The 14951-nt window shown below is 44.7% G+C and overlaps 1 protein-coding gene across 2 annotated transcripts in view; it reads left to right on the top strand.

Moving 5' to 3' along the window:
* Positions 1-9802, top strand: part of LOC118364026 (nuclear factor of activated T-cells, cytoplasmic 1-like) — a 64425-nt gene extending 54623 nt beyond the window's left edge. For both annotated transcript variants that reach the window (XM_052489334.1, XM_052489335.1), the window contains exon 10: positions 8098-9802. In XM_052489334.1, coding sequence (XP_052345294.1) covers positions 8098-8153 — 56 coding nt within the window. In that variant the 3' untranslated portion in view covers positions 8154-9802. The remainder of the gene's footprint in view (positions 1-8097) is intronic.
* Positions 9803-14951: the final 5149 nt, after the last annotated feature.

The following is a 14951-nucleotide window of genomic DNA, read 5'->3' as shown; positions in this document are numbered from 1 at the left end:
GATTCCAGGTCAGTGGACTGAGAGTGAATCAGATCTGAGACTTACAGTAAATATAAGTCTGACCTTGTAGGTCAGCTGCGAGATCCCAGCAGGAGTGTTGGAGACAGGAGAAAGGAGGAGTTTCTCAGCACTGCTTGAGCCTTTTGTGGATTTAGTGTTTTAGTGCTGCGCTGTGACTCCTGGAAGTTCCTCATGGCAAGATCTTCGCTGTATATCCAACATTGCGAGGCAGATTGAGACAGTATCCCTGCTGGCATTGGGATGGGTCGCTCCAGGAGTATATTGTCAAGTTCAAAGGCTCCCTTTTGTAAATGCATGAAAGAGAATGCAAAAGAACAAGAGCTCCTACCTCTTCACCGGGATGGAAAGAGCAACGGTCCAGTCGAAGGCCAAGCGCCAGGAGCTCTACACACACACACACACACACACACACACACACACACACACACACACACACACACACACACACACACACACACACACACACACACACACACACACACACACACACACACACACACACACACACACACTCAAACGATAAGGTACCGCTCTAAGCCTCATGTCTATGATAGATAGGATCTAATAAAACTTGCACCAAGGTATGCCTTTTTGGATGCAGGGAATGTGGTTTTCTATATAAAACGTGGATTCCAAAATCTCACTTTACAACTGACAGGGAACAGGTGATTTAAAGAGGCAGAATACAAATGCTGATGTCATAAATCCCATTATATGCAGGTGTACCGGCCAAATTCTCACTCAGGTGGCTGTAATCTCGCAAAGTATGATGGCTTCAATATGTCAATGCTTTTTCCGCCATATTCAAAAGGGGAGATCTCAATCCATGTGCATTAGCCACTGTTGCCTCATGCCTTTCCAATTCGGTATCAATCCGACCGGGCATGTCTGATGGCCATCGTTATTTTAGCACGAAACTTTAAGTCAATGAGGCATGCTGAACTTTTCAAATCCGACTCCCTTCATACCTCCACCATGCAGGCGTGTGTTTCACTCACTCACTCACTCACTCACTCACTCACTCACTCACTCTCTCACTCAGATATTTGTAGACGTTGTGGTTGGTTGGGCTTGCGCTTTATCGCAGCTTTATACGTAAAGAAATATGATATCAAATATATCATGAAATCTTGGTGCCGCTGCGTTACTTTGTACTATTAGTAGTCGAGTGAACTGGGGGAGGATACAGTGAAGACGATCAAGTGACTAATTTCAGTCCATCAATGATGAGCTCAGAGGAGAGCGGCCCTAACCATGTAAACACCTCCCCGGCCTCGTCCCCGGAGAAGGGCCCCAGCGAACACACCCACCGCCCCCAGGGCCTTAGAGGAAGTGAGAGGAGGAGAGGAACGGGCGGCGGCGGCATCTCACAGAGGATTAAGATAGGGCGGAGAGGCAGCAGTAGCAACACACCATGGAAGATCAAAGAGAAAGTGCCTTGCCAAAACAAGCAAATCAGTGTCGGGTGGTTTTCAGTGAAAAAGCTGTTGTTTTTAGATTGGCTGTGTAATTTTGGGGTGGCTGGCTATTGTTTTTCAGCCTGTTTCGGTCTGCGAGGCGGCGGTTGCAGCCCTCTGGCTATGACCTGGTGTTTTCCGTCTGGGCTGAGCACAGAGCAGACGCTCGCTCGCTCTCTAGGGGTCCACCCGTTTAGCCTGGCAACGAGCAGGCTTCATCTGACGTCGGAGACCAATAAAGCAAGCTGTCTGAGACGAGGAGCACATCAGAGACTCACGTAGGAAGACACAGGTGGAGATGAGATGAGAGCAGCACTTCACTTTATCTCGCTGCCTTGCTCTCCACCGTGGAGCAATACTCGGAGGTCCTGCAAGCAGTAGCAGCCATCAGAGGAAAGTATTCCAAGGACTCCCTCTCTCCCTCTCTCCGCCAGCGTGGCTCAGCCTCTGTTAACCATTACTCCTCAACCCCCCTTACCATTGGTGTGCACCTTGGCAGTGGAGGAAGCGGATTGGCCGAGGCCCAGGGCACACAGCAACGTCTGCGCAGCAGCCCAGCTGCTGCCGGAAGGGTTGTAAAACTCGAGCAGAGACCCTCACAGTCGACTCCAGCTACACCCCCCCGCCCCCGCCCCCACCCTCTCTCTCCGCTCTCTCTCTCTCCCACACAATTTAACTTTTTCTTTCGTCTCCTCCGGTCAGTCGTGAGGCTGAGTGCTTCCACATGGGGAAAGGCAGGCTTCACACATTAGCAGAGTTGTGGGGATGATATATCCCCATCTGCACATATAATCACATCATTACACCCACAGGGCTTCCCAGGGTATCAGTCTCTGTTGTCTACCTGCTAGTCTGAGACGAATTTATGAAGTGTTCGATCACGATGAAGAATTAGCTTAGTGTAATTCCTGTGTCCAACTGCGTTTATCTATAGGGATGAGTTTGTATATGCGTGTGTGTGTGTGTGCTGCGAGTGCACGTGTCTGTCTGTCTGTCTGTGCGTGTGTTCGTGCGTGCGTGCATGGGTATGTGTGTACCTGTTTGCATGCTCTGACCCTTTCACAACACTGGTTCTGACAGATTCGTAGGAGAAGAGGAGTGAGGGACATGCATCCAGCCTCTCCCTCTAGCTGTTGCAGACCTGCGTGGGAGGCTGCAAATTGTCCATTAAAGCGTTTCTGCTGAAACCGAGAGCAGATTTGATATTGTAGGGAAACAAAAGTAATATGTAGCAGGAAATTCAATTGTCTCTCTTTAGCAGCTTCATACTCCAGTTCAGCTTCCTCACCAAATCAATTTCACATACACGTTGAGTTCAAACGAGGTTGAACATTTGTTTTGTGGATGTCCAAATGGCTGTACTCCCCTCTTCTGCCTATTACAGTATTTTGAAATAGAGAAGGGTAATGCATAGTTTTGTTTGCATTACGCTATTGTTCCTAAATCATCTGGATTTTCATGCCATGGTTTGCATGTGTGTCTGCCTGCGTGCTCCTTTGTGTGTTTCCTGTTTGTGTCTGTGTGCGTGCCTGCATTCATGGATGCTGTCCGTATGCGTTGGTGCGCTTGTGGGCCTGCGTGCCGGTGTGTGTCCATGTTGACATGAATGACCATTATGATTCAGATCAGCTTCTTCATGTGGAGCCAGAACACAATAAGTGGAAGCTGTGCTTGTCTTTCTGACAAGGCATGATGGGGCACTCGAGGGCCCGGGGAAGTGTAAGCAGAGGAAGAGTACGCCTATGTACAGCACCGAGGTCTCTAACCCTAACACCACTGGAGTTAATGTAGTTTATCCACCCTGTGGAAGTGTTTCAGGATGTTAGCTATGCCTTCCTTCATGGGCAGCCGGAGGCCGGAGAGAATAGAAACTCCCAAGCAGAGGATGCCTCTCTTACAACGCTTACAACTCAGAGTTCAAAGGGTATGTTTAGAAAGTTGAGCAGGAAGAAGGTGAAGCGAAGTCAGCGCTGCTGCCAGGTCATTGCCAGTCGTTGATTGGGTAAAGGGCGAATCGGGTTACGCTTGCAGGGACCACCGAGTGTTTTTGCGGCCTGGGAGGCTCTCCTCTCTGTCTCCTCTAACCGCATGGCTATCCTCTGTTCTCAGAGGATAGCCTGGATGTTATCGAACCCCGACGCCAACGCTATCTGCTAACCTCGGCTAACTCAATCCGCCGCGCGGGTCAGGTTTGGCTGGAGGAGCTCGGGTGGCGCGTTCTCCTGGCCCAAATGAAGTCATAATGCTTCTGCCTGGATAACTCAATCAAAATAGGGCCAAATTGCTCCACTTGCTGCTCTGATGGACTTCACTGTTGGTCTCGGATCAGTCTTTATCAGAATTGAACAATGACAAGCTCTTTAACCTTTTGGGTGCTTACTGCCTTGGCGTCCATTTCAGGCACATTACGGTAGCTTAACCTAACAACAGGTTCACTTGGTGCTGTGTTCTAATTTCATGCACAACTGACAAACATGGTTTAGTCAAAGCTTGAAATTTAATTACATGGCATTGCAGTCCCTCTGCTGTGCACTTTGGGCCCTTTCAGAGGTGCCTGGTAGCTCCTCCCTGAGATGAGGGAAGTCTTTTTAATGACTGTTTATGCCGACAGAGAGAGTACCTTGGAGAGCTCTCTCTATACACTTGTTCAGTAGGGCCACACCCCGGAGGGAAAGCTGCTTCTTTCCCTGATGTACTGTAGCAGAGAGATTAGAGAGCCCAACCCAAGCCAATCCCATAGATACATCCATCTATTGCCTGTCCGCCCGTAGAAACATGGTTCGACGTGTACTTCCCACCGCACAAACACATAGAAAGTACTGCAGCAGGATAATTATAGAGGTGGGTAGGAGCGATGGCTGCTTCATTGACACACTGTATTTCGATACTACCTTCTCTCCTTTCTCCAAACATTGAGTACGTCTACATGCACAGTAAATCATTTGAATATAAAAACGGATTATGGCAGTAGGCTGATCATGGCAATAGTCCTGCAAACACTTTGCTTACCTTCATGCTTGACCTTCCTCCAAATCGAAGTAAGCCCACGCCGATTAAAACACCTGGTTTTCTGAGTAATCTTTTGAATTATTAGGACACGGACGCAGCTTAATCGGGGTTCCAGACAGTGTATTTGAGACGGTGTATTTGAGACGGTGTATTTGAGACTGTGTATTTGAGACTGTGTATTTGATCTGCACGTACCAGCAGCAGTAGCGCCAGGCTCCCTCTTTTGCGCGAGTGGAGTGAGTTTGGATAAACTGAAAGTATGAAACATAGAAGTTTAAGTTTTCACAAAACTTTATATGTCGGGAAACTTAATAAAAAAAATGTAAAAGGCTTCTCTGTGGTATAAAGGTTTATTTTGATTTGCCAATTGTCTACACTGTGTCCCAATCGGGGAGCCTAAATTCAGATGTGTCCATGTAAACAGGATTATTAGGGAAATCGTTATTCTTGCAAAATGTGTCAATGTTTTAAACAAACGATTATATTCATCTAACTAGCCACAGTAACCTCTGAAAGAGGCGAGGAGAGAGGAGGTGAGAAATCAAAGGATCACAATTGAGATTCAGCCCTCTGTCACTCTCACGCCTTCCAAAATGTGCTGTTAAACAGGCTGACAGCTCTGGCTGTGGTTTGGACGCGATTAGAGGTACTTAAGGTAATAAAGGATGCCTCTTTTATTCCGTTTTTTTTTGCCGAGGATTGTGCTGTTTTGCATGAGTGGAATATGTTCAGTTGAATTTTCCACTGTTTTTGTTTATTCAACAAAGGACTTCTCACACTTATAGCTTTCCATACATGAGAAACCGGAACCGGAACCGTAAAAAAAAGTTTCCGATGCTGTTGAGAAGCTTGTTCAAGCAGGTTGGAATGACAATAGTAGTGTTACTTTGTCAATCAAAGTTTGATCCAAGGAGAGTCGCACATTAACATCTGTAGTGGTTGCAATAATATTTTCAGAAGCTAAATTAATTTGACTTATATATAATGTAACTACATTTGATACTGACTGCCGATCTTCCAAAGATTCACATTATCATCTGCATGAAGTATCATCCTTTTTCTTTTTCTATTTTCAGTCGGGCATATTTGATAGGGCCTTACTCAGTCTGCGAGGAGACATTGCAGTCTTGCACCAACTCACAAGGCCGTGTGACACCTTGAACTGCCTTGATTTATAGCAAAATTCCATTTCGAACACAATGTTCGCCACTCAAATAGGACTTCTCACCATTTTACTGTGTCCTCATGCTTGCCTCCTTCATATGAGAGAGAGTGAGGTGGATGGGGGGGTGGGGGGGTAAAGTGAAGTGAGTAAAGCACTGTCATCCGGGTTAGTGTTGAGTCATGGAAGAAGAACGCAATGAGAGGACCTAGGCTGACCTCTGACCCCGTTTCCCTTCTTTCCTCGCCTCAGAAGAATGTGTTTCGCCTCAAGGACTAGACAGGGTGGCCTATGGTACAGTAATACAACTGGGTCATGTCCATTCGGTAAGGTACCACATGGAAGAAAACTGCCTGAAATAGGGAAGGACTACCTTTACTTGTCCAATGAGAGACGTAGATTTCTATTTGATTTGAAACCATTTCCATCGCCATTTCCAAAGCTATTTCCATGAACAAGATCCAGGGCTTGACAACTTAACCTTGATTACTAGCCTACAACTTAGGACAGCCCGTACCTCGCAACACGAGTATATAATTAGAGACAGACTTCATAATAGGGTGGACCTTGAATACTGCAATAAAGTTTCACATGACATCTTATGGGGAGCTCTAAGCACAGTAAAACACCAAACACGAATACAAACTAATTTGTCCCTGGTCAGTCAATTATTTTGAGGCCTACCTAAGAATGATTATTTTCCCCTAGAGATAAAGATAGCTGATGGCATTAGCTAGTTCAAAAATAACTCTTTGTGATAGTTGTGTGGTGTAACAGTTGGCCACATCCTGTTGCGGTGGCTTTCTGAACGTCAACAGGGCTCAGTTCAGTTGAACTACCTGTACCATTTTTATTTTTTTCCCCTGCACCTCGAAAGTGGAAAATATTAGTTGATAAAGCATAGACAAACAACACTGTGGTTAATACGTGGGTGTTGAGATGTCAGTGTTTTTATCCTGACTGACAAGACGAGAGGGAGCTACTGCTTTTCTCTCAGAGAAAAGGTACATTTGTGGCATATGCTGCTGAGGTGTTGGATTTTCCCTCCCTCACAATTCTTCTCTGCCCCAAGCTATTTTCTTGTTTCTCTCACAACCATGGAATTGAAGACTGGCATTAAAGTTTGATAATTTAATTATAACACACTTGTGTGCCTTTTTTTTGTTGTCCCGAGGAGGCGTAACTAAAAATAACCCCAACGTGTAAAAGCCTGTTTAGCCCGGAGCGGAATCACTGGTAAAAACAGCTAGCGGTGTTGGCTCAGGTTGACTTTTTCCAGTGGGAGTTGAAAGGGAGGTGAGCCCCAACTCTGTGTGTGTGTGTGTGTGTGTGTGTGTGTGTGTGTGTGTGTGTGTGTGTGTGTGTGTGTGTGTGTGTGTGTGTGTGTGTGTGTGTGTGTGTGTGCATTCATATTCAGAATGATTTCATCCTTTTTACCTCTACCAAGCTGTTTCAGTCAATCATAATTCAAACACTGAACTTATTTATCATGACTCATATCCATAGACATTCATATTCATAGAAACACCAGCAAAATACAGTATTTAATCATGTAAACACTTCTACTGCCACAATAGATGAAAGGGTGCCCTCTTTTGGGCCCCCCCCCCTCCTCTCTTCCTGTGTGTAGGGTGGTGATGTCTGTGTCTGTGTGTTTGGGGGGGGGGGGGATATCTGTGTGGGTAGGTTGTCTCCACTGTATGCCTGTTTGTCCAGTGGGCCAGGAGCTGATAAAGTAGGCCTAGTCTTCCCAGGCTGCCCTGGTCTGTGGGTGCAGAGTGGATATGAGGAGGGTGCTGACTTCCTTTCCCGCCTCCAGTGATGTGGATAGTGATCTCACTGAGTTCCAGACTGAGTGGCCCTTCTCTCTTTCTCTATCTCTCTCTCTGTCTTTCTATCTCTCTTTCTCTCTCTCACTGTTCCTCTGCTTTACATTAGAGTGCCTTGAGGAGCCTCTAGTTTGCTCCCAGTCCTAGGGCCCGAGTCAGTCACTTCCCCCTCCAATGTGCCAAAGCACACAGCAGATAAAGAGAGGGGACTGCTCTCTGTCTGCCTGACTGTGGGAAACACGAGGGCACAGGATCTAGAACAGGAAAGACAAGAAAGAGAATAAGGGTGTGTGTGAGTGTGTAATTGTCTCTAAATCCCACAGTGGTGATTCACTGAAAATTCTTAAAGAAAAGCAATTTTATTGCTGTGTCAAAAGAGATTAAGAATGAGGTATATATTTTTCACTTTGCTATTGAGAAAGTGGAGATATTACTCTTACATGAATCCGCAGAAGTCACAGTGACAAACGTTTAACCAGCAAAATGTCATGCGGCAGAAAATGGTGGTGATGATGGTGAAGATGATGAAGATGAATATTGTGACAATGATGATGTTATAATGAGAGGTATATTTTGGATGGGTTTTCGAGTAACAATATCTCTCCTTTTGTCTCCACAGTCAATGAGATCATCCGAAACGACCTGTCCAGCATCTCAGTGCATCTCAGTACATAAACTCTCTGCAGATACAAAAAGGGACAGAGGCAAAGGAACCACAAACCAAAGCTCCCATATCCACATGAGGAACCCCTTAACAGAGAGCTTTCACATTACCACTTCCTCATTGCTACATTTCCCAGATGCCTGATTCGCTTGCCCCTCGTGACGCTGCAGAACGATTGGTCGACTGGTGGTCAATTGACAGGAAACTGCAAAGCTCCATATGAACGAATGTTATGATATAATGTGAGACGGCCTTTGATATAATGGGAGGGACTGTGACAATTACTACACTTGCCTTAAATGACAACTCTTGCTCTTCCATGGACCAAACAGCTCAGTAAGACTGAATTACGTGTTTCTTCACTGATAACGTCTTCTTTATATGTGTGTCGGACTCTAATATACGGACAAGCCAATGGGTGTGTCATATGTTGGTCAGAGCGTCCTGGCAAACCACAGCAACCCAGGCGGTGCCTTACAACATCACTCACTGACTAGAATGCAATGTCACTACGATCACGTCAATCATTCATTTACAGGGAAACTAAAAATAGCTGGAAAATAAGTAGGGAAGTGTATAGGTTAGTTTTGTGTATCAGTTTTTTATTTGTATTATGTCCTTGTCCATTTATACCGAATGTTGTGTATGATATTCTTTGTATAAACATGTATTTGAAATGTACTTTATGTATGCCTTAAATCTATTATGCAGTTTCGCGGTTTAGCTCCTCGTTGTTGTTGTTGTTTTTTTCAGCGTCTTCCTTTTTCTGATGATCCAATGTGTACCACCTCGTTGCTGGCGTCTGTCTTGACACCTAGTGCCTCTTCTATATCCTTCCGCTCTGGCCTACCTCTCCCTCTTCCCTTCTTTCAAAAAAGATATATATTCAGAACTGCTTAGACCATCAGGAGAGAGCCTCCTACACATATCGAAGGAGAACAACTGGGTTGGCATGTACATACCATAGGATGATAAGGACAATCTAAGACTTCATCTTTATTCCCCTTGCCTGTATAATACAGCTGGAGAATGGTTGGGCCTTCCGCCTTCAGCTTGGCAATAATTGGTTTCCTCATATTCAAAGGATTTCTTACCTAATTATTGTTCGAGCTTCTTCGTTCTTTACTGTTAGAGACAGTGGCTCAGTAGGCTTCAGTCAGTATGTAATGTACTTTACCATAGTAGCAGCAGGGCTTTCTCTTCCGTCACGACCAAATGTTATAGGATCTAGATTCACATGCTTAGTATGATAGGACAGACAGCCCTTACTGAGCCGCGGGGTCTCTTTCTTATATAGGATGACAGATCCGCCAACGTTTTCTACGTCGTCGAGTGCAATGTCTTTCTTCAGCATGCAGAGAACACTAATGACATATATGATTTAGCTTTACAATACCATTAAGTAGCTTCATGAATACATGTGGACTATATGATAGCATGGCTCTATGTAACAGATTGACTTATTGTGCCTTATTCTCTATTGTCTCTCTGCTACAACATGATTGTAACTCTTACTCATTTTCTATCCAGGCACAAAGGTGAAACATATTTCCTCTTTAATATGAAATATTTATGGAAATTGAAATGGTGTTTTATGTACACTCAATGTGTTCTATAAAAAAAAATGAATTAATAAATGACATAACGATGACAATACTGACATGTGCATTGCTGTTATTAGGATTTTAATTGGAGTTTTACGTTGAGCATTTTACACACGCACGCACGCACACGCGCGCACACACACACACATGCAGTGATACTCTAGCTGTTTCATATTGCAGTCTTTACCACCAGATGGCTTTGTCCATGAATCTATGCGTGTGCTATAAAAACCCTTTCCTTTTGGCACAAATCATTCCCAGGAATCCTATATGGTGTTTTATCCCTCCGACTGTCTGGAATGACATAACATTTTTACATATCTAATTTACCCTCAACACTGAAAGAATATTTTGCGTACAGCGACACAGAATCAATCACTTCCGAAATGCATCTCTCGAAGCACAAGGAAGTCGTGCTCTTGACTTCTCCATCCATGCTCCATATGGCTATGCTTTAGTTGAAGACTTTCTCTATAACTCAACAGCTTTTGGTTTTTCTTGTGTTATAGCATTTGACCATGGTAAACCTTGGATGGTTCCTACCTGTCCCCGTATGCCTAATAAAGCTTGAAATGGACACAGCAGGACCTTGATGTGTATGGGCCAAATTCAATTATCTTACCGTTGCTTTATGCAAACTCTGATGATGCATTCATTTCCTCTAAGGTCTCTTGCAAGAAACAATACATTCGTCTACAGATATGGACAAATCTATGAACAAAATGTTGAAATACAATTCAAATATATGGAATATATTTTTGAATTTTTAGATAGGCAGTTATTTTTTGGGGAGATGCAACAAGGTATTTACATAAATGAACTGCAAATAGCAGGCATTGTTTGGTCATAATTCTTCTTCTTATGCAATTCAAGCCATTGATTCAAGCCTTTACCTTAATTCAGATTGACCTGACGAGCATGACCAGCTGCTATACTCGATTAAACATGCACTTCCTTCAGGTGTAAGTCTTTGCAAGGACGTGTGTAGCCTACAGTAAGGTGTTGCATGTGTGGAGTGGGTGGTTATGGGAGTGGCATGGTGTTTCTCGCCAAGGGAGCTGTACCACGCTCCTGTGTACCACCTGCCAGTCCTCCAGACTTTTTCCATCTCGCAGCAAAGTTCAGAATGGCCCATCGTCATAGTGACAGAAGTCAGGCGGGCAGGCCTGGGCGGTGCTCCTCTGTACACCCACGGCAGTCCCAAAATAGCCCCTCTATTTGCAGACGCAGTCACGCCTCTTTTTCCTGGCGCCCGCTCTCACCTAGGTCTTCCTCTGCCGGAGACAGCTACCCTTTGACACAGTTGACAAATCATTGAAACTGCTATAATTTTATTAGAGGACCCATATAGTTGATTTAGAAGAACAATCGAACTGACAAACAAATAGCAAGGGTCCTATTCATGTTCATGTTATAGGGGCATGTATTTGATGAAGTGGCCTAAGACAGTGTGAGATACATCGACAGATTTAACAGGTGTACCTACGTGGCTTGATTCTATGTGCTTCCTTTGTAAGTGACAAAAGATCCCAGTGATCCCAGTGAATGGTAATGATTCCAGCTCGTGCCATTTGGTCCCTGGGGGGCGCTCGTGCACCCTTCACCTGGCACGGGGCACCGCTAAGACGTTTCAGAGGGTAGATTTACAGGTTCTTTATGGCTCCGCTTCCTCTCTCGTTGTATTCCCACTGAGCCCTTGATTTCTGCTTTTATAAAGTGAATGCATAGCTAGGCACAGTGGTTCGGCTCTTGCCCTCTCTTCTCCTCTCCTCCAGTTCAGCCATCTGCAGATCGTAAATCCGGGATATAACTTACCTCTGTTATGAAGGACATGTTGAGAGAGCCATGGGGGCGACTTTAAGAGATGCTTTAAGAGATGATTGCTTGACCATGCATACAGTTGGACTTTGATATTCTGTCATTCTAAGCAATAGAGATGTTTTAGATGTTTTTCTATTTTGGGTAAAGGAGAAAACTGCATGGATATTTTTGTTCATGATCACAGAGACATAAGGGTATGTCGTATTGCAAATTTAGCAGGATAGTGGCGATATTAATGCTGGTCTCAGATCAGCATCTACTGCCCGTGAAGAGAATTAATGATTATATTGCCCCTCATAGGGAGCGGGGAACGAGGGTTGATAGTGTGTGTGTGTGTGTGTGTGTGTGTGTGTGTGTGTGTGTGTGTGTGTGTGTGTGTGTGTGTGTGTGTGTGTGTGTGTGTGTGTGTGTGTGTGTGCGTGCGTGCGTGCGTGCGTGCGTGCGTGCGTGCGTGCATCAGTGTGTCTGGGGGTTCCACAGGTGCACTCTCTCACCACATGGGCCCTCTGGACATGTGACAAGCCCAACAGATGACCCACTGACATGGTCACATCACTGCGGTCACAAAGACGAATCCCCTTTTAAAAGTGACTTTAAGAGACACTCAAAAAGACAGAGCCAGATGGACTGGAAAAACTGTGTGCGTATCTTTTCTTCATCTGCAATCATTCAACTTGATTCACTATATCTCTCTTTTGCGATGCGTGAAATGTCATGCAAGGATTCAAACAATTCTGACGAGGACATACTGTTGTGCTTGAGGAGACTTGAATTGAAAATCATAAAAAAAATAGTCAATTTATTGATATCATCATAAGGTTTCAGTGTGTCAATCAATCCAATGCATTTAATTCCGACATCCCCTTCTGATTCCTTTTTAGTACTCTAAATTCATGCGAAAACCCCTGAAACACACACATACTGTACAGTCATCGACCCTGCTATTTGCACTCAAGCTTGTCTACCATACAGTTCTGTATACGCTATGTAGTTGTGTTGATGTTACAGTAGCAGCAGACACGTGGGCTGCTCTTAATGGGCTAAAAGCAGGGCTAGTCAGAGTTCAGGTTGGTGCTTAGTACTCTCTCTCTCTCTCTCTCAGCCATGGGCTCTCGGCTTAAGATGACTTCATGACAATCACTGGAGGCTTTTAGACGCCTTCTCTCGGCTCAATCTTCATATCCCCTGACACTGATTTCACAATGAGGATCCGGAGAAAAGGGGAGTGTCCAGCTATTCATTTTAATGATCCCTCTGTATTGATTGTTAGCAGGGTGGGGGCGGGACGAGGGGGTAATGACTCTTTGCCTTAACAGGCCGATCCCTCCTCTTAAAGGAGCAATCCACTAAAGGAGCACTCTAATGGATGCCCGGCGTGACCTCAGGGTGACCTCTGGCACACCCCTGGTGGATTGGCTTCCTGACAGAGAGGAGACTATAGGACTTCTCAACAGGATGTTTAAGTCTGGTTCACTGTCCGAATGCAGTAAATGAGATGGACAGGACACCAGAAAAGAATCTTCAATGAATCCAAATTGCTCTGCACGGACACGTTTCGGGCCGCAGCCTTATTCAGAGTGTAGAGAATCAGCATAGCCAGACTAGCTAAAGATGTGTGTTAGACGTGGAAATAAAATGCTTAGTGAACATCTAGAGCTCTGTATCGCTGAAGCAATAGAAATGTGAAGGTAATTTCTGATTGAGCCAACGTATGCAGTGTTTACATTGCCTTTAAATGTGAATCCCGGTGAAATGCTGAAATTCGGCGGTACGGATTGAATAGAGCCCCCCCAGTCTTACCTTCATGAAAATATATCACTTAGAGCAAAACAATGAAGTAACTTAAGAAAATAGTGTCTTCCATCACAACTAACCTTTGTCATTAATAACTGTTTACTTTTCCTCACATTCTGTGGTCCAACAGGGTTTTCCTCACCTGATACCATTTGGGATCCAGAAATTCCCCTCACATGAGAACTTTTGTGATCCATCTCAAATCGGTTTTGAATGCCCTGCTTCGAGGCCTTCAGCAGATGACTCGCAGAGGACTCACAAGGAAGTGCCTCCACGTTTTAGAGAGCCAGTAAACACAGAGGTATTTCCTTCTCTGACCGCAGCTCGGACATTCTGTTTCATAGTCCCTACTGTGTGCATTGTAGCACAGAAAACTCATAACAGCCGAGTATTATGTTAACAGAAGCCCCTGCACTCTCTGTGATGGGACTGTGTGTGTGTGTGTGTGTGTGTGTGTGTGTGTGTGTGTGTGTGTGTGTGTGTGTGTGTGTGTGTGTGTGTGTGTGTGTGTGTGTGTGTGTGTGTGTGTGTGTGTGTGTGTGTGTGGCCTCATGGTTCACCAAGTGTAGAGCAGTAAAGCTTGCCTCTCATAGAGTACCTAACTCGTTCATTGCATTCATCTCACAAATGTCATTTATTTGATGAAGTATTGCAAAAAATAGATATAGTACACTCTGGTAGTACACTCCGGATGTAGGTCAGTCAGCTACAATTGGTTGACAAGGGGTCGGGAGAAGGATGATATTTTTGCTCGGTGCCTACCTTGTGTTGCTTTTAACTTTTGATTACTTTGTGCATGGTCGCACAAAAGGAGGAGCCAAGGTCAAGACAACTCTGTAATGGGCTAAACGGAAAACAAAAGTCTATAGCCTTCCCCAAAGGGCCCAAAATGATAGTATGAAGTTGCAATAAAAGTGTTTTGATGAGTTTGGACAAAGTGGTAATTTTAAAGCCTGGAGTAAGCCGGCCTTTGCTCAATAAGACTTTCAAATGCAGCCAAGCAGGTGGAAAGAGTAGAACGAAAACAGACATGACATAATCATATAAATAATAGTGCCTAGCAGGATTCCTATAGGAACCATATGTTTCCGTCCGTCAGGAAATATAGTGTGTCAAGCATCACAGTGTAAAAAATATTTTTTTTAGCAATATTAAAAGCAGTCGCCTCCAGAGTCTCTGCATTTGAAGTGGTGAATCAAATCTCATTTGGCTCCTCTGATCGCTCAGCATTCCTTTAGTATTGCCTTGAATCATTTAGAGAAATCCCTTTTAGGTCTGGTCCAGACGTCGGGCTTTCCATCCCTCCCTCTCTGGCTTTTACCAGACGTCGCGTTGTGAGGGGAGAATGGTCGATTGCATAACTCCAGGCGAGACCTGATCGTTCCTGGCCTCAACACAAAATTCAATCATTCTCAGCATTCTCCAATCCCACATCGGCCCGTTAAAGAGCAGCGGGAGCTAGGATTTCCCCTCATATGTTTTCAATTCAAATTAGGATCACAACGTATGCTGTACGCATAATCAAAGGGAGCCAATAGAGGGAAACGGACAGTGTGAGATATGAGTCAAGAGGGAGAGACTTAGCGAGAG

This window comes from Oncorhynchus keta, chromosome 31, assembly GCF_023373465.1.
Source record: "Oncorhynchus keta strain PuntledgeMale-10-30-2019 chromosome 31, Oket_V2, whole genome shotgun sequence".
Taxonomy (NCBI): Eukaryota; Metazoa; Chordata; class Actinopteri; order Salmoniformes; family Salmonidae; genus Oncorhynchus; species Oncorhynchus keta.
The sequence above is the reverse complement of the archived record's forward strand: the minus strand, read 5'-3'. Positions and strand labels throughout refer to the sequence as shown.